The sequence below is a fragment of the Calonectris borealis genome, chromosome 6, assembly GCF_964195595.1.
Source record: "Calonectris borealis chromosome 6, bCalBor7.hap1.2, whole genome shotgun sequence".
Taxonomy (NCBI): Eukaryota; Metazoa; Chordata; class Aves; order Procellariiformes; family Procellariidae; genus Calonectris; species Calonectris borealis.
In genome coordinates, this window is record NC_134317.1 from 37,836,940 (window position 1) to 37,864,125 (window position 27,186).

General features: G+C 40.5%; 1 protein-coding gene across 2 annotated transcripts in view; it reads right to left on the reverse strand.

Annotated features, from left to right (window-relative positions):
• ZNF804A (zinc finger protein 804A) overlaps positions 1-27,186 on the reverse strand; it is a 153,857-nt gene that overhangs the window by 25,453 nt on the left and 101,218 nt on the right. For both annotated transcript variants that reach the window (XM_075153978.1, XM_075153979.1), the window contains one exon: positions 10,666-10,809. In XM_075153978.1, coding sequence (XP_075010079.1) covers positions 10,666-10,809 — 144 coding nt within the window. The remainder of the gene's footprint in view (positions 1-10,665; positions 10,810-27,186) is intronic.

Here is a 27,186-nt window from a genome sequence, read left to right on the forward strand (position 1 = left end):
CTGTAGTTATAAATCATGTAATACCATGAGAACCTGTACCAGATGTGAACTAGAAGTGCAAGCAAGCACTTAACAGCTACACAAACCTATACAAAAAGGTGGTTAAAAATAAATAAAAATCAGCATTAAAGAAGGTGGAGGGTTTAATTTAATAGATTTTTTTTTTTTAAAAATTTTCTTGAATTTCCGTGCTAGAAAAGGGAAGGTGGGTTACAGGTGCAGAGGTAACTTTTTGTGTTCTCTCTTGGCATCATTAAGGATATCAAGACAACAGCAGGAAGTCATATCAGAGAAGCCTGGCATTTAAAAGTAGTAGCATTAATCACAAATGAATGTGAATTAATATTATTTATATTACAATACACCATGGGTCTCTTGTCGGTTCTAATTTAAGAAAAGATGCAACATGCTGTTGGAACAGACAATTCAAGGAAAGAAAAGGGTGCCTGCAAGAGGGACACACAGTCACGTAGACTGTTTGTATTTATATTGTCTTCTGCAGATCGAATGTCTTAAAAAAATAAAATAAATCATTCAACCAAAAGACATCAACACGTTCAATCGTTTGATATTGAACCACTACTCTTCTGCCACACACGGAGACTTCGGAAGAAATTGCAAGGTCCCTTACAGAATAATTCAGGTTTGTCACACGGATGTTTGTCACGAACAAGCACAGGTGAACGCACAGTGAGAAAGCAGGAGGTATTACTGGAGTAACAGCGTATGGTATCCTTGAGATGAAGGAAGAGGCTCAGCTGAATCCAAAACACAAGCAGGAGTGAAGGCAGGGGCACATTTCTAGCTGTCCTTTCCACTGACTCTGAAATCTTCTTAAAGGAGGGCTACTGCCTGCCTGTCAACAGAGGTCAAAACAGACGGCATTCCGGCTCGCCTGATCCGTCCCTACGGACGCTCTCAGAGCCCCTATTCAAGTCTTTCTTGTTTCATTCATTTGCAGTGTGAGGGTGGGGAAAGTTTAAATTAGGGAGTCCTCAGACCTTTACTGGACAGCTGTAGTTGCAGCACTAATTAAAAACCAAACCGAAACAAAAGCCAACCAGCTAAGCACGGCAGCTCAACCCTGAAAAGCAAACCACAGACACAGAAGAGGCTCTGCAGCTAAATGGTTCCAAGACTGCATCGACCGCATGTGGAAAAAAGAAGAAAAACCTGAGTTCCTATTTTAGACTTTTCTGAACGCTCCTAGAGCGGCTTAGGAGTTTGAAGACATTTCTGTACAAGCTGCTACTGAACTGCAGTTAAAATATGCGGAAGAACAGTAAGTATAGTTTCTAGAGTAGCACTAGTCCGCCTAAAGAAACGACAGCGCTAGTCGCCTGCTGAAGGCATACAGCTTTTCCTTAGACGTGAACCTCAGCAAGCGAACCCCGGCTCTGTAGAGGTCCCGATGTCCTGCTGCTCGCAGGAATCGTCCCTTGAGGGAAAGCAACCATCACCTCCACACAGTCTGTTTGCCCATCACATCTCTTCACAAAAGGCAACGCTGACTGCAACGCTGTGTTTTGACAACAGGTCAGAACCACCACTGAAAAAAGAACAAGCTCTTTCTGAAATGAATGAAGGATTGATTTTGCGTGGATCAGCAAAGACTGCAGTAATTACCCTAAGATTTACTGTGGCTTGTACTGAAAAGGTTGCGCAGTTCTTCCCAAAGAAGAATGAACTCCCACATGTAAACCAGCATGCACGAGCTGTAGGGCATACAATATAATTCTAGCAGAACTCCTAAGGGAAAAAAAAAAAAGATATCCCAAAACTTTTTTTTTTTTTGTAGCAAATAGAAAACTGGAGGTTGGCTTTTGCAGCATCAGGCATGGAGTACTAACCATTCACGTGCACCACTTAACTGTTTTAGCAAATTAAATCATGTTAATGTCACAAAAAAATGATTCACCTTGAGGCCAGAATTTAATATATTATTAGCAACACATTAGTTTCTCCTTTATTTAACAAAATTTAAAACTTCATTGTAAATACCATTTTTCTCTAGGATCACTGATAGCTCAAAACCATGGAGTAACAAAATGCTTTTCATATTATTCATTCCTTACACTTAATCTACATTCTACTTGATTACTTTCAGGACAGCAATGGAACTGCATTTGGAGTTTCTGAAAAATACAGAAAAGGTATTCTGTTGATTGGTTTGAACTTTGCAGCCATAATTATGCTTAAATTAACTTTGGGAGATTGATTCTGTTACGGAATGAATAAAAATAAAAGAGGATATTTTTCTTCCAGATAATTGCTTAGCTGATCTATAGCCTACCACAACAAAGCAAGTGATAGGTAGACTATCATCTGATCTCCAAAGTTTGTATAACACAATTTTAATCATTTCTCCCCCCAAAACACTGTATGCCACAAGATGCATTACAGTATGCATGATGCCTCGGGAACCATGTACTGGAACACTGTATTATTTCCTATCTTCAAATCCTAATTATTATGTCCATTCTTATCTTAGTGCTGAATGGAAAAAAGGATTTTCTTTTGCAACAGTGTTGGCCAAACAGCAGAAACCTGATAAATGCTGATATGGTAAAGCAAAGTTTAAAATTAGCCTCAAGTTTGGCCACATTACATGTAGAAAGTTTCAGGAAGAGATTTAAAAAGGCAAAGCTGAACTGAAATTTATGAGTACGGTTTTAAATAAAAGAGTGAACCACACGACAGTAAAAATGCATGCCAGGGAGATGTATGGAGTAAACCATGTTTCTTCTTGTCCCTTATTCCTCCTTCCCTCTTTGTGTGGGGCTGGTCCTCCTCCCCCCCGCATGGAAGTAACTTGCTCAATCTAGATTTGGAAGATAATAATAAATGAGCAATGGGTGCTTGAATTAAATTTATAATTTTTGTTGCTTGGAAATACAACATTACTGATTTACCAGGTTATCGGACTGATCTGGATATTGAAAAGGAGAGAAAGGAGATGGCTGCAGTAATTCAAAACAGAAAAAAATTAAAGAACTGAGGATAAATACCAAGTTTCTAAACTCAGGAAGGGTTGCAGCTGGGTAAGGCTGCTCCTGTGTTACAGAACAGGCTCCTCGTGGAATCAGAAGTGTCAGTGCATGGGGTTAATACTCTGTTTGCAGGTTATTAGTGGGACAGACAGGGTATATACTTCTCTGCTGTAATTGTGTTTGTTCTGAAAACACCTCTTCAGAAAAAATAAGTCAATTAGTTAATCAAACATTATTACAGAACAGAATTTCCCAAACACGAAAAACAGAAAACGCTGTGCAGTATCTTTTCTGTTATAATTACTAAGGCAGGAACATAGTGATACGTCTTTTTTGGTAATGAGGAAACAGAATGTCAGTTGGCAACGAAATTGCATTTTGTAGTATTAATATTTCACTCAAGGATATCCTCATCTAAGCCGTCAGTACAACTCTTGAGCTAAAGGGTGCCCAAATACTCTGTTACACTGATACCAATCAAGAAGCCGATTTCTGGGATTAATTTTATAGGTAAAATAAAACCTGGAAGGAAAATAGATAATTTTTTTCTCTCATTCAGGAAACACTGTGTGAAGTTTCTCCCTAAATATACTGAAATATTCATAAATAACAGAAGTTAACGATTTCATCTTAAAATACTTTCTGTAAAGCAGAATATGGACTATGATTTGCAGCCTTCCAGTGCAGACACATTACTAACAGACCAGCAAAACACCTTCCAAGTGGCTTTGCGCCCTAATGCAATGGGACTGTACTTCCCCTTTTCCCGAAGCCTTCCAACTCCCACTAATTATCTCCCTGCACTTCACTCTGCCTACACCAAAACCTGCCACAAACCGCTCACCCGGGGCGACCCCAGAAGCAGCACCCTTGGCAGCCCACCACCCAGAGACAGGCTCCCCCGTGGAAGCCTCTCTCCAGCATTTGCCCTGGGCTCATCCTACATTGCAAAGGAGCATAGAATCACAGAATCATAGAATCATAGAATCGTTAAGGTTGGAAAAGACCTCTAAGATCATCGTGTCCAACCATCAACCCAACACCACCATGCCCACTACACCATGTCCCTAAGGGCCTCATCTACACGTCTTTTAAATACCTCCAGGGACGGGGACTCCACCACTTCCCTGGGCAGCCTGTTCCAAGGCCTGACCACTCTTTCAGTAAAGAAATTTCTCCCAATGTCCAATCTAAACCTCCCCTGGCACAACTTGAGGCCATTTCCTCTTGTCCTATCGCTGTTACTTGGGAGAAGAGACCAACACCCACCTGGCTACAACCTCCTTTCAGGCAGTTGTAGAGCGCGATGAGGTCTCCCCTCAGCCTCCTCTTCTCCAGGCTAAACAACCCCAGTTCCCTCAGCTGCTCCTCATAAGACTTGTGCTCCAGACCCTTCACCAGCTTCGTTGCCCTCCTCTGGACACACTCCAGCACCTCCATGTCCTTCTTGGAGTGAGGGGCCCAGAACTGAACACAACAGCGACCATCGCTCCTGTTTCCCTCCTCCCTCACGGCCCAGCGTGCTCCTGTTAGGTTGGCAGTTTTGCCTTTCTCTTCGGAGTAACAGCAGCAGGTTTGGTTTTTGTTTTTGAAGGAGCTGAGAAAGGGAGCACCGTGTCTATTGCAATGCTCTCTTCCAATGCTACCAGCAGTGCTGAGCTGTAATTAACAGGCCTGGTGGTGACCCTTGTCAGTATAAATGCTTCAAAGGAAGGTATTTACTAAGATACAAACAAACCAACCCCAATCCAACCACAAAAGACCATTAAATAATGCAACATTCATGGAAAAAAAATCTGAAATACAGCGATAGAGCAGTGTTTGGAAGGGGAGGGGGTCATTTTGTGGTTGTATGTGCATTACAAATATACGTATGTCTATGAACGCACAGCTCAACATTTGTTCGTGTTCCCTTAATATTTAAAAAGGCTACAAAGATGACTATCTTTTCCTGAGGAAAAAAAAGAAATATATAGGAAGAGATGCCAAGTTACATTCTGGGAAAGCAATAATAACAAAGAGCTACACAGGATCGATTCAAACAAAAATGTTTAAAGCCTCATCTCTGCTTGCTTAACGTTCGGAAAGTTAAGACTGCCTGCCCATAAGGACACACTGAGACGTTGCTCTCTTCTAACGTGAGAAACAGGCTGAAGTAAGGGAAGGAATATAAAACTTCTCCATTCCAGAGAATTCAGCTGCAAGAATCCTATCTGATATTACAAGTGATAAGTCACCTACCTACAAAGAAGAGAAAGCGCACTGCAATGTATTGCAAAGAATTATTTTCACTTGCACGGACTGGAAAAAATGGCGCCGCAAGCGCTTCCCACCCCGGTTTCCCCCCGGCTCCATCCAGGGGCGCGCTCCGCGGCCCCGCCTTCCCCACCGGCGCGTGAAGCAGCCGGCGCGGCAGCTGCCCCCCCGCTGCCCGTCCCCGCTCTCCGGTGGAAAGACACAAGGGGCACCCTGGGCCGGCCTCCGAGACACGCACGCGGGCCTTCTTCTGACCCAAGACCGGCCTCGGTGGTGCCTGAAGAAGCGACGTGCTTTACCACCCTCGGGGATTTTGGCAGCAATAACTTCTCACCGTGGCCGCCTTGTCTATCTCGTCACCTTAAACAGCCCTCCCGGCCGGGCTCGGCGCGCAGCAGGCGCGCAAAACGCAAGGCGGCGTCAGGCAGCAGGGAGCTATAGCGGGGCTGCTGACGGCGGAGGAGGACGGAACCCAGCCCGGGCAGCCAGCCCCGGCTCCGCCTCCAGCCTCCCCCCCAGGCACGCCCCGCCACGCAGGGCCCGCCACAGCCGCGCACACCTCGCGGAACGAGCGCCGCCTGGCCCTGCACCGCTCCTTGCGATCCCCTCGCCCTCACTCTACCAGGTAACCAACGCCCGCCCATCCGCAGGAAGGGCTACGCTCAACCCTTGAGAAACACAAGTTTTAATATTCTGATTTTATGAAATCCCTTATTGATGAACGTCCCCAAAACCCTGACCCACTGTACATCATGTTTGTTTCTGCTCATGAAGCAAATCTTCAGAGCGTTTTTGAAGCTCTTAAGGTTTTATTCTGTACTACAGTAAAGCTCTTTATCGCCATACGGCTCTAGAAGACGACACCTTTTTTGAGAATCATTATTTCTGTATTTCCAAGATGGTACACAACATGTTGCCTCTGTCTTCGTCTGGTTCAAATAGCTCCAGTGGGACCCAACCTGCAAAAAGCAGGTCCGAAAAAACCAGCATAAAATACTGTTTGCTCCCGGTCAATAGTTAATTTCTTTCACTCTGCAATTCTCCGAGCACGTGCCGCCTTTCCCTTCAAACAGGCGTACGGTCTGTGGCGATGCCAGAAGCCGCGGCTGGCCCGTGGCAGGTCCCCGCGGCGCCCTGAGCTGACCTGCTGGGGACCAGCCGACGCGCCGCAGTGCACCCTCTGCGGGCGCCACCAAGTAGAAGAGACGGGATCTTTTCTCTTTTAAGAGGGAATGAGATTTTTTAAAAAAAGCTGTAATGACGACTACAAGGATTTGCCGCTTTGTTTTTAAATCGCGGAGTTAAACAACTGATAACATCCAGTTATCTTTGCTGAGAATACTGGCATCCCCAAATGTGCTATACTGCTCTTACTTTACACCTTATATGCTTCACACCTCATAGGAGGTATACCTTTAGTAAAATTATGGTTTTATTATTATTGTTATGCCTAACCACATCCTCCCGCTTCCTGATTTCTTTTTCTTCACCCATATTCCATGAAATATTTATTAAAACACACACAGATGTTCAGAGTTTGGACTTCTGATTGGCTACAGATTGATAGTCTCTACCTTATTTGGCCCTGATCTCCTAACAAATCTGCAAAGAAGAAAAACATGTAGAGAGGAGAAAAATGTAGACAGGAGAAATCTGTGTCTGTAAAAGGGAAAGAAGACACCTACTCATCCCCGCATAATTTGTGTTTTAGTACTTCCATACAATTTTAAATACATTTTTAGAGCAGGGAGATCATTTTCATCCAGGGAGATGCAGTTTGAGAAATGACCTCTGATTCTGTGGGGAAAAATTCCTGCTTATAATTTACTTGATGGTATTTGCATATCTAGATGCAAAAACATTAGGGCTATTAATTTTGTTTTTCATCACAGCTTTTTTTTCTTTGTTGTTGTTTGATATTTGGAAGAGCACCCCTGGGAGAGGAAAGAGCACCAATCTCGGGTGCGCTGCCGTGATATGAGGTGATTAATCAGAAGTTCTGGGATGGAGAGGAAGACTTTCAAATACAGGAATAAACCCACTGCATTCTTGTAGGGACAAAAGTCTCTTGAGCAATGACTGATGTAGGGGACCTAGCTGTGTGATCCAGCCTTCTTCACCGACAAGACAAAACAACTCACCGACTCGGAATGGCTACGAGATGAAGGTCATTCAGAGCCTTAGACTTAACACTCAGCCACATTTATCAAAACCGCAGCGTTTCGAGGAACACAGGCAGGATTTTTTTCATCCTGCATGAATACAGCACTTCAGAAAGCTCATGCGCTTCCAAACACTTAAGAAATGCCGCATAAAATCATACAGATGTTTTTAAAGTCCTGGCATGGGTCTCAAAAGCTGCATTCCATGATCTTAGACCATCATCATCAAATAGCAATTCTCTCATTACTATATTAAATAATAGCAGTTCTGCCTTAGCTACATTTCTCTCCATACTAAGCCCAGAACATTTTTGTTTTTAAAGACACCTGCATTATATTTTGGTTTTATGTTTTCTTTTTTTGTGTCTAGGCTTTCAAAGCAAACAAAAGAGTTCATTCTTCTCCATTACTGCTGACTGCTTGCAGGTTACTTTTCCAGGAGTATTTCATAAAGGCTACAGATACTGCTCTCCAAACCATATCGTCAAAGGTAAAAACAAAAAACTAACAGAGGCAGTGGAGATCTTGAGATGCTGGTCTGAACTCCTTCAGGTCCTAGGAAATAAAATTAGTTTTGCCCTATTCCTATCCTTTCTTTCTGGACCAGTCAGAAAGACCTCACATTATCTCAAAGCGGGTGTTCAGAAGCTGTAAGACACAATAAATCAAACCACAACCAACCCCTGACAGTACAGGGCCCCCCATCCAATGGGGGAAAAGCACAGAATTATAAAATCTTCTATTTTAAGTCCTGTAAATTTTCTGTGCTAGCAACCTTTGAATCGATGGAAAGAAAATATTCCACAATCAAACTGAGGTACAGGAGCTGTTATGAACATTTTCTCTGATAAACCATCCCATGGCTTAGACGGTGTTACAACAGAGTGCTCAATTAGGATTAAATATGGCTTTTCAAAAGAGCTGGGATGAACTCAGGTTTAGGCAGAGCTTTCATCCATTTGATCATATAGAAACCACTGTCAGGTGCTGGGATCACTGCAACTGAACTGGCTGCATATGCTTACAACTACTCTTGGATCATGGGAAACTTTTCCTAGTAATTGCTTCCCCTTACCTGTCCATTATTAGCAGAAAGGTGTGATCAAAGGGAGAAAGTTAGAGAAAAATATGAAGCAAAAGCCAAAGACAGATTATCTGTTCCTCTTACCCCTACTGAACTGCTGGAAAACTTCTGCCATTGAGGTAGGAATTTTCAAGACAAAATCAGAGCGGTCAACAGTAGCACCTGCAAATGGCTTGAGCACACTTGGTAAAATTAGGTTACTCAAAAAAACCACGTGGTATGAAGTTCCTTGAAAACTGAGCAAATCTGAGTGAGCCTGCACTGCAGCACGTGCTGCCTGCCCCCTTTTTCACCTGAAATATGGGAAGAGGAATGTTTTTTCTTTATAACACCAGTAGAAACCACCCCAAAAAACACTCCAGAAGAGTTAAACTTGACTTAATGTTTTAATCTCAGGAATCAATAGTCTTATTTGCCAGTAATACTACAGAAAATTATTACTTCGCCCAAACAAGCATCCATACAATTTTTTCTACTGGAAAACTAGAAACCTTTGTCTGATTTCCTACCAGGGAGATTAGAGTTGTGGAGATCTTACAGAGGAAGAGGATGGCTTCCTGTGTTTCACCAAACACATCCACAAAGCCACGTGCAAACACAGACACACAGCCCCCTACCCAAAAGATGGAGAGGTAGGATCTGCTGTGCTCCGTCAGACGCTGGTGCACTGCCCACTGTCTGCTGCCTAAAGCCATCAGAAAACAAGAATAACTATGTGAACCACTGGAAACAAGTCCCTGTGCAGTCTCACACCTGACCTCAGTTTCAGAATCAATTTTCCATCAATACTGAATAAAGGAACGAACACGGCAGCCTTCAGGGTCTCATTATTTAAAAGTGCTTCAGAGCACTTAAATATAATAAATAAAAATCCTAAGAGAGTTCAAGTGGGGAAGACTTCTTTATCCCTGCCTTCCATCAATGAGGTGCTGCTGCGTGAACATAACACCTGAAGAATCAGTTCCAGTTGTATTTTAACTAAAAATATTTGCAACTCATAATAAATATCTATAGGATGCAATGAAGCTACCTGCTAATTTCTCATCTAATATATCTTTCCCTCCAGCTTCTCATAGATTAGTATTGCTGCTGAGGTCCACATCTCCGTAGTTCGCAAAACTAAATCTAACACTCACACTGACAGTGTAAATTATGGGCTAAATAAAAATACTAGTGTGAGAGAGCGGGAAGTGTTTCAGGGAGCAGTGCTGAAGGAACGAAAAGCAAATAATTGGCTGACATAATGCAGATATAAAACACATGTAGCAACTCGTCTACGTTCACCCTGAGCAGAATTACAGGACAAGGGGAGATTCAATTAGAATGAAAAGCAATCAATCCAGATCTACAACCATATGATTTCACCAGATTAAAAAAAAAAAGAGACAGAATAATTACTAGCTAAGTGGACTAAGTAGAAATTTCCTGTACAGTTATTACATATCTTTACATTATCATTACACATCTCTTCGGTGCAGTCAAGATGCATTGTATTTTCCTCTGAATTACATAGTCCTTCCCTTCCAGGGACCAGGATGTTGCACTGGGATGCACTGCCTCTCTTGTTATGTGGGAGCACTGCTTTTATCTTACCAAAGTAGGACACACAACTTGGAGGTGCGGAGATAAAATGCGATGGTAAAAATGTACATAGCAATGTTGTAAAGCTAACACCTATCTTATTGTGAGCTGAGCCAGAAACCTTCCATTACCACAAGTTTTTTTATATTCAATGCATTTAAGTAAAACCATAGCCCATTTCAGAACTGTATCTGCACTAAAAGAAAGTTTACCAAAGAGCATGTCAAGTTTCCTATCCGCATCTGTTGCAACAAATGCTTCCCAGGAAGTCATCTCTTTGGTATACCACAGTATTTATCTATGTGCAAAATTAAACTGGTAACAAGGAAATTGTACACTTTTCATCATATTTTTCATCATTCCCTGTTCCTCTTCACAATTTAACTGTCCACATTTCCCTTTCTTTCCATCTCAGAATTTTTGACTGTAAAATCTTCACGTTAAGATTTGTTTCTAACAAAACAGTGTATTTTGCTTCCCAGAACCTGAAATTTGGGCACAACTCAACTGTGATTTCCAAGCCCGCCTGAAGGACATCTTATTTCATTATTCTACTGAAACTAAGTTGAAGTAGTGAGCAGATTCCTCTTACCTGTTTGTGAGCATGATCATAAGAGTTAATGTGATTGTCAAACTCCTGGTGTTTATAGTACTGCTTGTCACAGAGTTCACAGTAGAAGTTGGCTTTAAGGTCTTCCAGAGCTTTTGCTATCGTGTTTTTCTTTTCAGCATAATCCTGGAGGGGGGTGGGAAAAAGTAATTTTAGTTTTGCCTTTGATGCTGTGAATGGATTTTGTGCTCTGCAGTTAATCATATTTGTAAACATTTACACACCTCCATAACGAAAAGCCTTCACGTATTTGCTGTGTTACACTGCACATATTTACTGTATCTGCTGTGAGGCTAAAGATTTGTACACTGCAATTTGCTGTACAACTGCCAGCTCCCCTTAAGGGCTCTGACAGAGGCTAGGAGGATTTCCCCAGGTTCTGTCCAAATACAAATATTTATCAGGCGGAAGGCTATTTTAGAGTTAATTCCGATCCAAGACTCGCTGCTCCACAGACCTGCTAGGTAATATACCCAAGCAGAATAAGCATGAAGATACAAACCGCAGTAATTTAGTTATCAGGCTTTTACAAGAAAGTACACTTACTAAAAAGAAAACAAAATTAAAGAAACCCTCCTTGGTCCTTCTTGAACGCGTGGACACATGAAAACATGAGGAACACTTTCATAGCCGAGATGCAATGAGTATCTTCCACAGCTTTGTTATTTGTCATCCAATATTGGAAGGACAGAGACACATCTCTGTTTACCATACATTAGCAAAAGCATCACAAACAACATTGCTTATCATTTATGAGCAAATTATATACAAGTAATATTTATTAATTTCCTTAATACATTGATGATAACATGGCCTGTTCTGAAAGAGCATGGAAATGGTCTGTCATCTCAAATTAGTTTAATACCCGTTAAACACTGAACATGGGTAACTTCAGTGCAATGACTCCTGCTTTCGACAAGGCTGTCTGGGATCGAATCACACCCCAAAATCCCAAATGCGGCAAATCTTGTTTAAGAAAACACACCCCTTTGATTTGTTTCACAAAATCTCATCAGTCTGACCTCTTTGGAACTGACCCTAAATTCCCCTTGTTTCAGTCTTCTTCCTTGTTCGGTTAAATTAAGATAAAAGGTGATCTCATAATCAGAACACTCAAAACTGAGTTTATTTGGGAAAAAAAAAATCCCTATTTGCTAGCAGTTTTCACAGCTTAGGTCTCGTATACTTCCAATATATTTTTGGGAGTTTAAAATGGAAATTTATGTTTATCATAACAATGACGTTTATGAAAAAAAGAGAGGAATAATAGTCATACAATTAGAATTATATCCACAAAATACTTATTTAAAATAGTACTTCAGATATAATTCAGCATGACTGGACTGCTAGCAAACACTGTTGATTCATACCCAAACTGAGGTACTCCCTCATCAAAATTTTGTCCATTAAGAGAATTGCAGAAGTCACCTCAGAGTGGTGCTTTGAATACTGGCTGACATGTGAGGAATTCACACATTTCTAACACATTTCTAAACGATGTTGCATAAAATCTGTTCAGTTTAAAACCAAAGTGAGTTAGCATTTTACTTCAAGAAACAGCAGTATTTTACACCTTGAGATACATTTATGCTGTATGGAAACCTAGCCTGGAAACTCTGCACTTGGTTCTTGGTATCAACTCGTAAGAAACTACAGGTTTTGAAGCACTTCAATTATTACCAAGATGCCTATATTTAGGAAGGCAGTGGAGACAGCATATGGAGACCCTAAGGAGATATACTCCCTTAAAACACTTTAAAAGTAATTCCCATAGTCTAGCAGGGGATGCCACCAGATTTTGCTTTTTTAAAAACACGAAAAAGAAAATTCTGGATTTGGAGGATTTATCAGAACTCTGAAATATTATATATGACATCTGTGAAGGATGAGGGCGAATGTCATGGGTTCTAAGACAAGAAAGGTGAATTCAATAATAATTTTTCTTTACATAAAGTTCTCGTATCATGTTGTTGATTAACCCTCAAGCAAAATTTTGCAAGACTTACTATTGTAGCATAATACCTTGAATAAAGTTATGTAACTTCACTGGTGTTCCTCTTGACATAAAGCACCATTTTTGAAACAATATACTTCTTATATAGCAGAATCTAACCTGAATGCAATTATATTTGACATGCCAATGCATCCTAATGGAGCAGAGACACTGGAACCCCATGAACCACTCTGCAGTAAAGCAATAAAATCTCATCATGATGTTGGGGTGACTACTACTAAATTCCTTCAGCTAGGGTTCTTTAGGGGGTAGGGTTAATTTTACATCACAATATTACATCACAGTTTCAGAGGCAATGTACAGAATGTCATCACATCATCTAAATTAGACGCAAATAAGTAGACAGAAAATAATAATAGAGTTCGATCATGCACGAGGGAGGGGAAAAACAATGACAAGATGTTTTTTCTTTAAATGACAAGAACCAAAAATGTTTGACCTTAGGACCACAGGAATGGCTGTACTGGATCAAGTCAACCTTTTGAACCTGTGTAAGATTTTATTCTGTACAACCAAGGGAAGTGACCCCTAATTAAGGACCATTCCCTTTTCTTTGCAGCTGTGTTCTGCTAGTTTCAGTTGCTGCATATTGGAAAAGGTCATAAACACCCATTTTTTATTCCCTTTGACTGGGTCATTCATAATTATATACACCGCCTACCACACTGTTTCTCAGGTATCGCTCTCTGAATGATATAGTTCTAGTTTATTCAGGCATTCCTTACATCAAGGCCACTCATCACCTCTGCTTGTTCTTTTCACAGCCTCCAAAAGAAGACATGATAACGCGATATATCATGGTGCTATGCAGTACTACATTAATAGTCTCTATTTTCTACCCTATTTCTTTTTGTAGTAAGCCTTAACATATGAATTTTTAAAAATCACAAGAGCAGTAAACCAGCATTTTTATAGAACTCCTTTACCACCTACATCCTTCGCTGCTGTGTAATATTTTGCTGGCAGGAGATGTTTCTATCCAACGACTAAACTTCACCTGACTTCAGAAACTTCACGTTTCTTCAGTGGCACCAATGGCCATTAACAAACCTCATGGCCGAGGTACTGGCTTTGGGGTCTAAGCATGGGCAATAGCATTAACTATTAATTGTGGGCAGTGAAGTGTCTATTTCCGACAGGAATATATTTGCAGCAAGAATTTCTAAAGAAATAGTAGCAGAAGTGTTTATGTTTACAAAATTTTGTGTTGCACTTCAAACAATCATGAAACACAAAACAAGGTAGTTTCTTCATGTCAGACTAAGACTACCAGATGAGACTTACCAATTTTATTTTAATCTGGTGGGAAAAGATATTGAATCACCTCTCCAAACATCTTTGTTAGTCCTTTCCAAAACTTCAGCTTATGTATTGCACATGTACGCACAAAAAAAACCCTTAATAAAACCCTTAATGGAGGGTGTTCAGGAGATTCCCTATGGCCGTGGGATCCCAGGCTGTGTCAGGATTGAGGAGAAGTTCCTGCTGCTGGTCGGCATCGGGAGCCGAGGAAAGTCCAACTTCACGGATGAACGGGGAATGGAAACAGGAGAACACAGGCTGCTGATTCTCTGCCTGCTAGGCTATTTCTGTTGATTTCGTAAGGACTACTACCTTGGAAGAGGAGGCTTTCACTAGCTCTATCAATTTTGATGAGGGATAACTGCCCAAAAACTGACAGTAAAAAATGACAGTCCCTGGACCTCGATAGTACTGGGCAATGGACTGCAGACAGAAATGACCTGGAAACACTGGAGAGGAATATTCCTGGAGTAAAGCAGCAGCCAAAAAACCCACTGAACATGGTTAAATATGATCAAGCTTAGTCTCAATTTCATCAAGATTTGCAAACCATCCTGGAAGTTTTAAAAGTACTTTGAATTATGGTTCAGCTTGGTAATGAAACTCAGAACTGAGTGTCACTTAGTTTCATTTTTTTTTTCCTGAAAGGCTTATTATCTGAAAGCCTACAGCTATAATTCACTGTAGCTATTTTTCATAATTTATATGAAAGATCTCTAATAAGTGATCACATCTATCAGCTGGTTTTATTTCTCTAAATCCATCTTTTCCATCCTCCAAAGCCTTAAGCCTGGGCAAATGCTACTGCAAACGCCTGATAAATTGGATTAAGAGCGGGCTTCACACACAGAGGGGTACCTGTAACTACCTAGACTGGACTTTCTGCTCCCATTATACGAGAGAAAAAGAAGGATAGCTACAGACACTTTACATAGATAACTCTGGAGAGCTGAATGGACGCCTCAATCTAGTGGGTATTTTTATGGAGTGCACTTCAGGCTCATACTTCTACTGTCTGCAGAAAGGTCAGCTAGGAAAAAAAAAGTAAGAGTGTGAAATTATAATATATCATCTACTCCATGGTGATTGCCAGTGTGAATATTCTTACTTTACAATAAATGTGAGCTCCTTTTATTGCAGTAAGCTATTCTGCATTTACTGTAGACTTAAAAGGGTCAGGCCTGCAGTCACTGCAAAGTAAAATGTATTACAGAAATAAACCTCTTCTTCAGGATAATTTACTGGTATAGTCATCCCAGAGAGGATTAGACTGCTCTGGCCTGATCCTCTGGATTGGAACACATTAGACCTGACAGACGTTCCTTGTTTCACAAAAAATATTTAAAGCATTTTTTCTGTCCCCATAACTAAAAAAAAAAAAAGTAAAATTGTATTTTGAACATAGTCAAAAAACTCGAGCTAGTACTCTTGAGTTGGCAAAACTACTCTCTGTATTAGTTGTATTTATAGGAAAGAATCTGCCTAAAAATATGTTGTTACCAAAAAAAAAAAAAAGAAATCAAGGGAAAAATCAGCCATAGCTTAAGAGCACACTTCTCTATAGTCAATTAACCGTGATAACTGTGGACACAATTAACAATGGATTCCTCAATTTCTGGTATATTTACTAGGTATTATAAATACAGTATGAAGAAGCAGATTTCGTCAAATAAAATGTACAGTTTTCTAACATCTCCTCTGCTATCAATCTTGGTATTACTTGGTACATACAATTTTTTTTAATATCTTCGCCTATCACTTTTCTTCTCATGTAAGCAGTCTGTACATCATCCACTGATGAACTTGAAGGAATAAATAAATAATAGAATACATTAATAATATTAATGCAGCCTAGTACCAAATATAATTATTTATAAGGTTCTTGTCCTTATCAAGGCGGTGAGACCAAAGCAAAAGGCAATTAGATGCATTGATCAAATTACTCATTGATCTTAACAAATTAATTTCCAAGCAGCGAATAGCGAGTTTCAGTTTCATACCAAGTTTCCAAGGAGATTGGCTGGGAAAACAAATACCAAGAATATGGTCAGATCTTTTTGATTACCTTACCTGAAACTTTGCCATTAGCTGTGAGATGTGATAGCGACCTAAAACTCACAAGGCCATGAACATCAGATGCTATTTCCTTAATTTCTGGCTCCCTTCTGTCATCCTCCTTTCAGGCAAAGGAGTTTCCACCAGCAATGACCCCACCGTTTCACTGCACTGGATGAGGATGGGCCCAAGGAAGAAGTGGTGTCCTGCAGACCCCTACGTTAATGGAACATCAGAGGCTGAAAAAACCCCACCCTACCTTTACTTTCTCTCCAAGGTTCCCTGCAGACAACCAATTCCAACCAAAACACTTATTACATACAAGAGAGCTAATCAGTATTCTGCTATGTGCGTACTTGAAAATGCTACTGAAGACAAGCAAATAATTATAAAACTGGTTTCTCAGCTTCCTAATAAACACACAGACAGTATTTCACATTTAGATAAACACCTTAGCATTAAGATAAATAACACAGTGAAATTAGAAGGAAATAGCAAAATTTACTGCAATTAGTGCTGTTTGCTTCCTAATGCCATCCCCAAATTTGTTAACCATATACCTACTAATGCAAACAGCTGAATTCGCACCCCCTGCACGAAATAGAGTGAGACGGATGCGAGCAGGGACAGAGCTGGACTCGGTGGAGAGCAAAGCAATGCAGAACAGTGTCCTGCAATGTTAAGATTGAATTAACTTGAAAGGAAGTTTATGATGAGACAGCAATTCGTTATCAGATTTGTCTGTCTCATTAGCTTACTTAAAGCACTTCTACTGTATAATTACTTTTAACTGGGATTCAAAAATCACTTGATTGGTTTTTTTGCCATTAAAACTAACTGTTGTGCATAGATCTGTAGAATTACTTATTTATTCTAGTCCTTTAAATCCTACTTCCAGGCACAGCATGCACTTACAAGGTGAGAGTGCTGCCCACAAATCTTTGCTTGGATACTTGTATTAAGAAGGAACTCTTCAGCTGTGCTTATGAGAAAGCACGGGTCTAGTTATAATGGAGAAAAATTTATCTACCCCATCTCTACCACTAATCTTTTGAAGTCCACACAAGGCGGAACTGAAGAAGGCTTTGCTGTAGAAAAGAAAGAAGGTTTAACTCTAGATAGTATCTTCTTCACTGAATGTTCATCACTGTTTAACGATAAGCGAGGGAAGAAGGAGCCTGGTATTAATCTCCTTTACTCCTCTACGTTAAATAGTCCAGTCACACACTTTAATTAGAGCAGAATTTTGATTTAAAAACATCCTGGGGTTGATTTTTGGCATTTAATTTCCTTATAGCAGGCAGGTAGACATCTAAAGATTTTCATAGCTCGTTAATGTAATCTCATTGACAGGTAAGTGTCTAACATAATTAGACTCTTCGGGAAAATCAAGGTTTTCTATTTGATCCTTCCAGCGACACACTAAACTAAATGAAGTGCCTTTTAACCCTGCAGAACTTGCAGCCCTGGAGAGGGACTGAAAAACCCCTCTTGGGCATGAAAAGCGAGCACTGGAACAAACGTCACTGTTCATGCCCGGCAGCACTCGATCCGAAGGGAATATACGGCCACGTCCTGCGTAAGGTGTTTCGGCACCTGAGGAAGGGCAAAGGACAGGGCAAGGGGAGTTGTTTATTTATTTCACCTCAAGTTAACTGACTGCCAATTGACGGGCTGCTACTAATTTGTATTTTAAAAGTTGCCCTAGAGCTCTTCAAGCTTTAATTTGTTGGTGAAGTTAGTTTTTGGTCTAGTAAATATTGCCAGTGAAGTTGGCCGGGGCATCGGGGAAACAGAAAATTGGACCCCATCTTATTAAATATATTTAATTTTGAGCATGTGATTGATCTATGGGGCAACTTACACATGAAAATCTGCATACCTGTATTTTCAGGATGAGAGATCTTGGTGATTATTGAGTTTGGTTTTCCTAGCTTTGGCTCGGGTGCTTGACTGTAATAAATTTTTTTCTGCAAGATTTTTATCATGATCCTCTCTAGTGATCTTTTTTTGCTAAGTTTTCAAAACGATTATTTTTCCTGTATTTTCTCTTTTCTGATTCTGCTTATATTTTTAAAAGAAATTTTTTTTAAGGAAAGCAAAAGGGAATATAATGATCTTTGAATTGAAATAAAGATGTTTCTGTCCCATTTTGTTCCTGTCAAGAACACAACTACTCCATAGCTGGTTAAAATTGCAATCTGTTCTACTTTCAAACAAATCTGAAACTTTGTTATTTAAATACAAATCAATGTCTCAAAAATGTGAGCATTATATTTGCCCTACTCAGGAAGTCTGAAACGGTATTTTAAATTCAGTAGGTCCACTGCGTTTTCGCAGCTGACGTGTTCGTTCGGAGCAGAGCGCTGCTGAGCTGCGCGTGGTGCCTATGGAAGCCAGTGCTCCTGGAAATCCCTGATTTTTCTTTACAGACCCTTTTACTGATTCCATTTTACTATAGCTTTCCAGACCATTAAACCTCTTCATGCAAATTTACTGTCTTTTTACAGCCTCAGGGGCCCATCGCGACCAGCCTTACACGTTGTGCTTTGAAGCGATGTGCCCGGCCGTTGAAGAGCAGCCCCGAGAGCCGGGCCCCGCAGACCTGGGCTGCCCCTGCAGCGGGTCCGGCTGCAAGCCAGGAGGGGCCTCTGCTCCGGGTGTCGCTGACGGTCTCCATCAGCTCATCCTGCCGGAAAGAAGCATCTCCTGCCCAGACATTTGGTTACGAAATGGAATACGTCCTGTAGGGCTGGACCAATGTACTTCTAATTTTAGTTAAGAAAACCACCACCACAACCCCCCCAAACCACTAGGAATTACTCTCCTGAGCTCCTTCAGCTGTCTAATTATGAATACGTACGAGCTTAAGATTTGCATGGTAAGATGCAATATGACGCAGTAAATATTTGTTTTCCTAAAATTAATCCTCCGTGTTGCCACAGTCAGAAGACGACTTCATCTGAACACAAAAAAAGTGAAAAAAAACCCAGCATCGTTTCTTTTGGCATCTTTAAATAATGCAAACAAATCTTTCTACTCACAAGCCCACAGAAAAAGTTTGTCCGAATGGGAAATGGAATTAAGCTTAAATTTGCCATAGAGAAAACGCCCTGAAAAATTCCTTCTAATTTTGGGTTGATTCAAAATACTCTTCACAAGCATAATCGAGCGTGATGAAGATGCTCAGTCTAAGTGAAAAGACAGTAACACCACCTAGACAAAGAGAAATGAGGCTGTACGAACAGTGCCTTGCAAACGCACAAACTGGTGTTGAAGATCGTGTTCTTTCATTTCTGAGATTGTTTTGTAAGCTGTCAAAGTATGAGAACTGCCCTGCAGGAGCCCGGATTTACCTTGGCGGATCTATGCTGGCTAAATTAAGAGTGACCTTGTCGCAGTCTTAAAGCCAGATATAGCATCTCTGAGATGAGATGGGCCTGGTCTTTGCTCTCACTGAAAAGATAATAAAAAATGTTGCAAACTTCTGAATGACCCTGGGTTAAAAAAAGGAAAAACAAAACAAAACAAAACAAACAAACAAAACCAAACAAAAAAAGAGATTGGAGTAAGCGTAGCTGCCGCTGAAGCAGCAGTCTATATACTAAATACAGTAACTGACGACCCATGGCAAATATCTTTTTCCCAATGACTTCTAATGAGTTTTTCTTACTTTTTTATTTGTGTGAGAAACAAACGGCAGATGGAGTATTTATCATTGCTATGACCTCACATATACAGAAAGTTATTGGAATAGATGCAACTCACGAGAACAGCTACTTTATGTGAATGATAATAGTTAAGTTTTGAAGACTTAGGCCATAAAGCTAGATAGTTGATAGTCAGTAATTTCAATAAAATGGAAAGACAGTGGAAGCTTAATAAAAATACCACTTGAGGCTCATAACTGCATAAAAGCCTGATTTTAACTCCACCCACTGGCCAAAGGGGAGAAGGAAAGATTTTGCTTGATTTGGTACTTTTCAGCCTTGAGTTGGAAAATGGGGAGAAAATGAACGACTGTGGTACAGCCATGTGTCAAGATGCCCTGCTGGGCAAACACTTCTGAGGTTGAGAGTGTCAGACATAGAAAAGGCACGAGAAAGCATTTTTTATTGATCTCTCTGCAATCTACCTACCCAGGCAAGTGTTCAATAACAGCCAGCCCTGCAATGAGGATAGCCAAACTCAGATGTCTTACGTCCGGTATCTGTACATCAGCTGATGGAAAATACCTAAAAATGACTGGCCATTACCACCAATGACATTTCCAAGGACACTCTTAAAACAGCACCAGGACTGAGCCGTGCTCTGTACCGCTTTGCTGCTGGCAGTGCTGTAGGAGTGGCACCTTTCGCTGCGAGATGAACACACAAATATGAAGCATTTACCCGGAATTGCCCATAATCATTAACTGCGTTTAAAGAAATGCGGAGAAAATGAGCCACGTGCACAAAATAGTACAAGCTTCCTCAAAAATATCTTACTTAAACCCACATGTTAGCATAAATGAGACATTTAGAATGGTCCTTAGTCACACGTCTTCATTTTTCTCCATTTTCTGTCCTCTTTTGTTCATAGCAAATTGTCCAAAATCCCTGAAGTTGAGCAAAAATGCAGAGAATGACATGTGGCATGCTGTCAGGTAAAGAAATGGGTTTTTAAATACTTTTTCAATTCACAAAAGCTCAGGGCAAGACTAGAGACCGCGATCTGACTGAAGTTCGAGGGACTATTTCTGCCAATCTGTCACACAGTGCAGCGCTCAGCCCATCAGAGAGATGCTAAACCACAAACCCAACGTGAGCAGTGCTAATACACTTGTGTCGTGGTCTAACCCCAGCCGGCAACACAGCCGCTCGCCCACCCTCCTCCCACCCCAGTGGGATGGGGGAGAGAATCGGAAGAGCAAAAGTAAGAAAATGCGTGGGTTGAGATAAGAACAGTTTAATACTTGAAATAAAATATAATAATAATAACAAATAATAATAATTTGCAATGAAAAATAAAACAGAGAGAGAGAGAGAGGAACAAAACCCAGGGGAAAAAAAAACAAGTGATGCAATTGCTCACCCCCTGCCCAGCCAGTCCTCGAGCAGCCATCGCTGCCCCCCAGCCAACTCCCCCCGGCTTATATACTGAGCATGACGTCATATGGCATGGAACACCCCGTGGGCCAGCTGGGTCAGCTGTCCTGGCTGTGCCCCCTCCCGCTTCTCGTGCACCTGGCAGAGCACGGGAAGCTGAGAAGTCCTTGACTAGGGTAAGCACTACGTAGCGACGACTCTAACATCAGTGTGTTATCAGCATTATTCTTGTACTAAATCCAAACACAGCACTGCACCTAGGAAGAAAATTAACTCTATCCCAGCCGAAACCAGGACAATTTGTCTCAACTTTTCCTAGTAACAGGTACACGGCAAAAAAAAAAATCAGGTCCAGTTTGAAAGTCTGGCATAAAAGTATTCCACATATCTCTCTTACTGACCATTTCTATTACAGCAGTGCCTATAGGTTCCCATTGTTTTAGAGACTCTGAACGGAATATAAAAGACAGTTTTACAGTCCCCAGAAGTTGAAGTGAATCCTTATAGGTACCTCCTCCTCCTCAACAGCAAGGCTTCTCCTCTGTTCCCAGTACCCTCCTCGGTACCAGCACACTTGTTTGCAGGATAATGCATTTATTTAGACCAGGAAGCTGATTTAGGTTAAAAATACTTCATAAGGGGGAAAAAAATATATTTAATTAAAAGCTGAATCAGTGCACGTCTCCGGTTTAGCAGCATTCAGCTCCATCACCGCTATACCAGTACAAATAACAGTGTAGTTGCATGAGAAGCGGAACAAGCCAGAGAGCTGGCCAAGACCGACCGACTCTACTACAAGGGGAATCAAACAGCAAAAGCTTAAGGACCAAAAGAAATCAGTGCAATAACCGAAACTAAAAACCAAGCCATCTAAATGCTGTGTGCTTTGTCTGATAAACAGGCACTTTTAGGTTTCCATAAAACTACAGATCCAAAGATCTTTATTTAGTCTTCACGAAGAAGTTGCGATAAGGTTATGAGCTGCTGACCAGTACAGAAGAAGCATCACCTTGAGGCTCAAGGGTCGGAAGGGAGAAATAATGGCACAGCACACTAAAGAGAAACGTATATTGAGGAGATGCCAGCATTAGTGGTGAGCTCAAGGCATTTGGTAAAAGAAACTGATTTCTTGCATACAAGTGCTGATTTTTTTCAAAGGCTTCATATTCTTTGATTATTTAATGCTTTCTTAGCCTTAAGCCATCCCTGCCCAGCCAAACGTTTTCCCTTTTCAGTTGAAAGAAACTCCACCTGCCTTGAAGAAACAAACAGCAGACAAATGCCCCGCGCCACGGAAACTGCTGGATGCACAACAGCCTTTTCCAGCAGGAATCATCGGTGAAACGTATGCAAAACTAGCATTTCTGAGCCCGCTAATCTTTTTTGTTAAAAAGAAACAGTATCTGCAAGATTGCTGATATAGGAGTCAGATGAACAGGGTTCCAGCTTATCTACAGTTAATAGTAAACCAAAAAAATTTAATATTGCAGTAATGTGGCTACTACTTATACAAAAAACCTAAAACTGACAGTCTGGATACAGAGCTTAGCAAGGCCTACTTAAAAAACTGATCCTTAAGAATCAGAGATACATATATTCCCAAACTTTAAAGGTCTTTGGATCTCAGACTTTGTTCTTTAACAAAACAGAGCTCAGCCAGCAACTGCAGCAGTGGTCTGACTTCCTCTGGACCTGAGTTTCAAGTGTGGATCCTCCAACATTTATAAATAATATCCTCACGCTGTGGTCTTTTCCACTAGATCCTCCATCACTGTAAAACACATACTTTGAGATCTTTGCTTCTCTGTTAAGTTAGACGGAAATGTGTTTTCCATTTCATGAATGCACACATGTACAGTAACACGTACACATACAGAGTGCGGCAGCATAAACCTCATTTTGGAAACCAGACTTAAGAGCTACCTAAGAGCTGAAGTGATCTACAGTCTTGCTGAATTTCCTGTAGTAACAGCAATGGATTTGGGAAACTATCAGGCCAGGCTCAATTTTACAAAGAAAAATCCCCAAGGGATATGACCCATAAAAGCAGTGAAATTCGGTAAAACCAGCGTTAGAAAAAACAAGTCAGCACAGTGGAGAGCCTCAGGCTGAAGTCTAAACTCAAGGCGGTTTTAATCCTGACCTTACCAGAAAGAAGTGTCAGGACTGTCTTTTCTGCTTTTGGCTTTTCTGCCAAACGCTGTGAAAAAAAAAAGCACAAAAGTGGTAAGAGCTGGAGGTGGTAATGCTGGTACCAGCACAGCTAGCGCTCTGCTCCCCCGCCAACATTCAGCCCTTCGCTGCCGCTGCCGCTCACAGGCAGCTCTTTTGGATCAATATTCCTGGGGGATTTTAAAATACATTAATATAGCACAGGTTTATCACACAGAAAGAATGACATAGTAATGTCTTGTTTCTTAGAACTGTGCTAACAGTTACAAGGAATTTTCCTATTTATTATTACTTATTTATTATATGTATTCTGGGCATCCAGTGAAAAAATAATTCTCCAAACTGAATTCCATCATGAGGTAAAATACTTCAAGATGATTAAGTTAGATTAAAGTCTTTTAACCACTCCAGACAAGCAATTTATTTCTTCCAAACAGAGTGGAAGGGTACTCAGCAGAGGATGCTTGTGTTGAAGCCTTGTGTCGAGATGCTGTCAGGTGATGTTAAATGAAGACAAAGCACTTACTTAGGTTTTTTCTTCCGATTTAATCCACAACAATGCGGATGAAGCTTTTATATATGATTATTTTTAATGGCTTACTTAATTTTAAGCATTGTTTTATCAAAGTTTTTGGTATATTTTTATCTCTTTCCATGTCATAATTTTACAAGCCAAAGTTTAAAATTATATGTTTAAATATACACGTATGTATACACACGTATGTGTATAAAAAGAAAGCAGATGGCAACTGCATTTACCATCATTAACCTTGTTTTTATAAACAGCTTTTCAATCAGTTTTATCTACAGGAGCACATTAAACCAAGTAATGACGATGTCCCTGCGCACAATAAGAGTGCACTGATAGCAAAGGAGCGCGGTCAGCTCTCATAATATGAGTCAGCAATTGTTCCGTGATATCTTTAATTTGTTACAAGCTAAATCCTCTTAAGAGCGCCCGCTGGAATCCAAAAGGTCAGACAGGAAAGTGGCAGAAAATCAATACTGACAGCTTCTGTCACCCTCCACAATCTATATAGCTTTTTCTAAGCTAAATTGCTTCTTTCTAATCTTTCTAATATTTGGCTGCTTGACTCCTGCTTATGTAACATTTGGGAAAAAAAAAAAGAAAAAAAGAAAGAATTACTTTCCTGAAGAGAAAGTTGTTACTTTTAGCACTGAAAATCAGAACAAAGCTGGTTCTTCGTTGGGGTTTGAGCAGATACTGTTGAGATCAAAGTTGCATTTTCATACAGAGCCTGTCCAAAGCCACAACAAAACGACTGACTGCACTCCTGTGTCAGCCAGAACACTTTGGAGGTGGGTTAGCCCAAAATTTGAAAGACAGATTAACACCAGTTTGGCCCATTTGAATTTCTTATAGCTCGTTAAAAAGTACAGGTCCTCTATTTGCATGCTTTTAAGGGTTAATATCAAAATGCAGTGAAATACAAATGCCAGAAGGCTTTAGATCAAGCTTTAAAAATGTTTTTTTTTGCCTACTGTATTTTTAATTATGAATAAATACCGGCACTAATAATCAATACATGCATCATGGAAGAAAACATTTAATTTTTCAAGAAAGGGATTTTAATATGAAGCAAAGAAAAGGTCATTCTAATCTAAACTAGATTAAAAGTAAAATAAACTAAACAACGCCTTAACTTTGATATGAGAATTTAACAGGTGCTGCAGCTGTTATCAAGCTTCTCCTAAAAAAAAAAATGCCTTAACAATAATAATAGGAGAAAAATACCGATTTTAGCAGACAGGGAATGACAGTTTGTGTCCCTGAAAAGAAATTTGAAAATACATAGAAAAGAAGCAATGCTCAGCAGTACCCTGCTTTTATTTGGAGTCTTTCCCTGAGAATGTGAGACACGGCTATTGGTTATATTATTTTTTTCTGCATCCTGCATTTGTGAGGTTTTTTAAACATTTTTTCAGGATTGTGCTCCTGTCACATTAAAATTGGGGTTTACAGCTCAGTAATCACAAGCGAGCGAGTGATGAAAGTACAATAGTTGTGATGGTGGCCATCACTTTGGATTTTTAAAATAATTCTGTTAAACGTTTTCAAACAAGCTACTGAAGTATCGATTTTTGTCTTTATTAAAAGAAAATCTTTCGTTGGCCAACTCAATTGATACAGCATTTACCTGCATGGAAACGTAACCTTCAGCAACTGCAATTAGCAGAAATGAAGACCAAACCTACAATACCAACCATCACATATAAAAGACCCCCTCATGCCCAGGACCAGCGATGCTCCCCAGTACTAGCTCCAGCCAACCACCCACCCGCCCACCCACCCACAGCTCCTGGCCTCCAGGTCACCTCCTAACTGATATAAAGCGCACACAGCCCCGTAACACAGCACGACACGGATACGTTATGTATTTTCCCTGGCTAACTTCCTTCAGGAGTTATCGAACGTTCAAAACTGTCACAAGACTCATTAGGAGAATAACCTATACGAGACTGACCGAATCTGACACTTTAAGAGGTTAGCGTTGATGGTATATATACACATATATTCTCTACGTATAGACTATTTCCATTTTGGAAATACCTTACCAAAGGCAGTGGATCTACAATTATTGCTGTGAATAACAGCTCCTGGAAAAGCGGTAAGAAGAAGTAAAAGTTTTCACTCCTTTCTCTTTCTTGAGCCCAAGTGTTCGACTGCTGCTTTAAACGGCAATTCAGCTGCTGAACATAAGGCTTTTAATGTTGACCTTGCATGCTTAATTTTAAAGGCAATGAGAACAGAACAATTTAATAGAAATTCATTGACCTTTTAAAAAGCTTTCCTACACCATTTTCTCTCATAAATTGGTAAAATATTTACTAGCATGAAGCTTTTACTTTTTCCATTAACAAATACTTTTTCCCCTGCCTGCTTGATTCTAGTCATAATATTCTTCTTTATGATGTAACTATATGCCACACAAATTACTTTTAAATTGCATTTAAAAGTAATAGAGTCACAAAGAGAAGTAGTAGGCAAAACAGTTCAACATTATGTAAGTGAAAACGCAAATTCTTTTAATGTCTATTTAAATGGCTGTTTGCACAGTCTCAGAGCTCGCTGGCTCTAGCATTGCTTGCTTTGGTCTTTATTCTGGGCAGCCGAGCACTTCCGAAGAGGATGAGCAGGGAGGCGGGCAGAGGAGAGCTGACTCCCAACAGATGTCATCCCACGCCCGAGTAACCAACCCCAAAGGGCCCGTCCATACTTGAGGGCCTAGCCACTGCTGAAATAGCATCTAATCACTTGCAAACAATTAGGTCGTCCGTCACCGCTTACGAGAAGACGTCATAACTAGTCACGGGATTAACAGAAGTTTCTACTGGTGGCAGGGAGCCACACAAGCCATGCTGGGAGACGTTCCCAGCAGAAAGACAGGACCTGCCTCATTCCCACAGGTCCGCAGCTGGCGCCTACTGCAAGCAAATACTGACCTCCATAAAATCATTTCTTTCTGTCCTCTTTTTTTCTCCGTATCTTCTGAAATAATGAAACACAAATTCAAGCATACGCCCCCAACACATTCTCCAATTTTAGGCAGCAGGACGCACACAGTAATGCTCTTGAAGAAAGACTTAAATAACATTTGCTGTCCAACAAAACATGGCATTTCCTTCCTCAGTTCAAAAACTTTCTTAAATTGAAAAGCTTCTCTTCTGGGTTCTTTATGTTGTTGTTTTGCTTTTGTTTCCTATCTCTGGAACATTAATGTTTCCAAAAATCTCTGATTATGTAACCCAATATGGTTACAACAATGAAATCTTAGACTTTCAAGTCTTGTTTCTTCCCCAAACATGATACACATCTACATGATTTTCTATCTGTATCTTTCTCTATATATA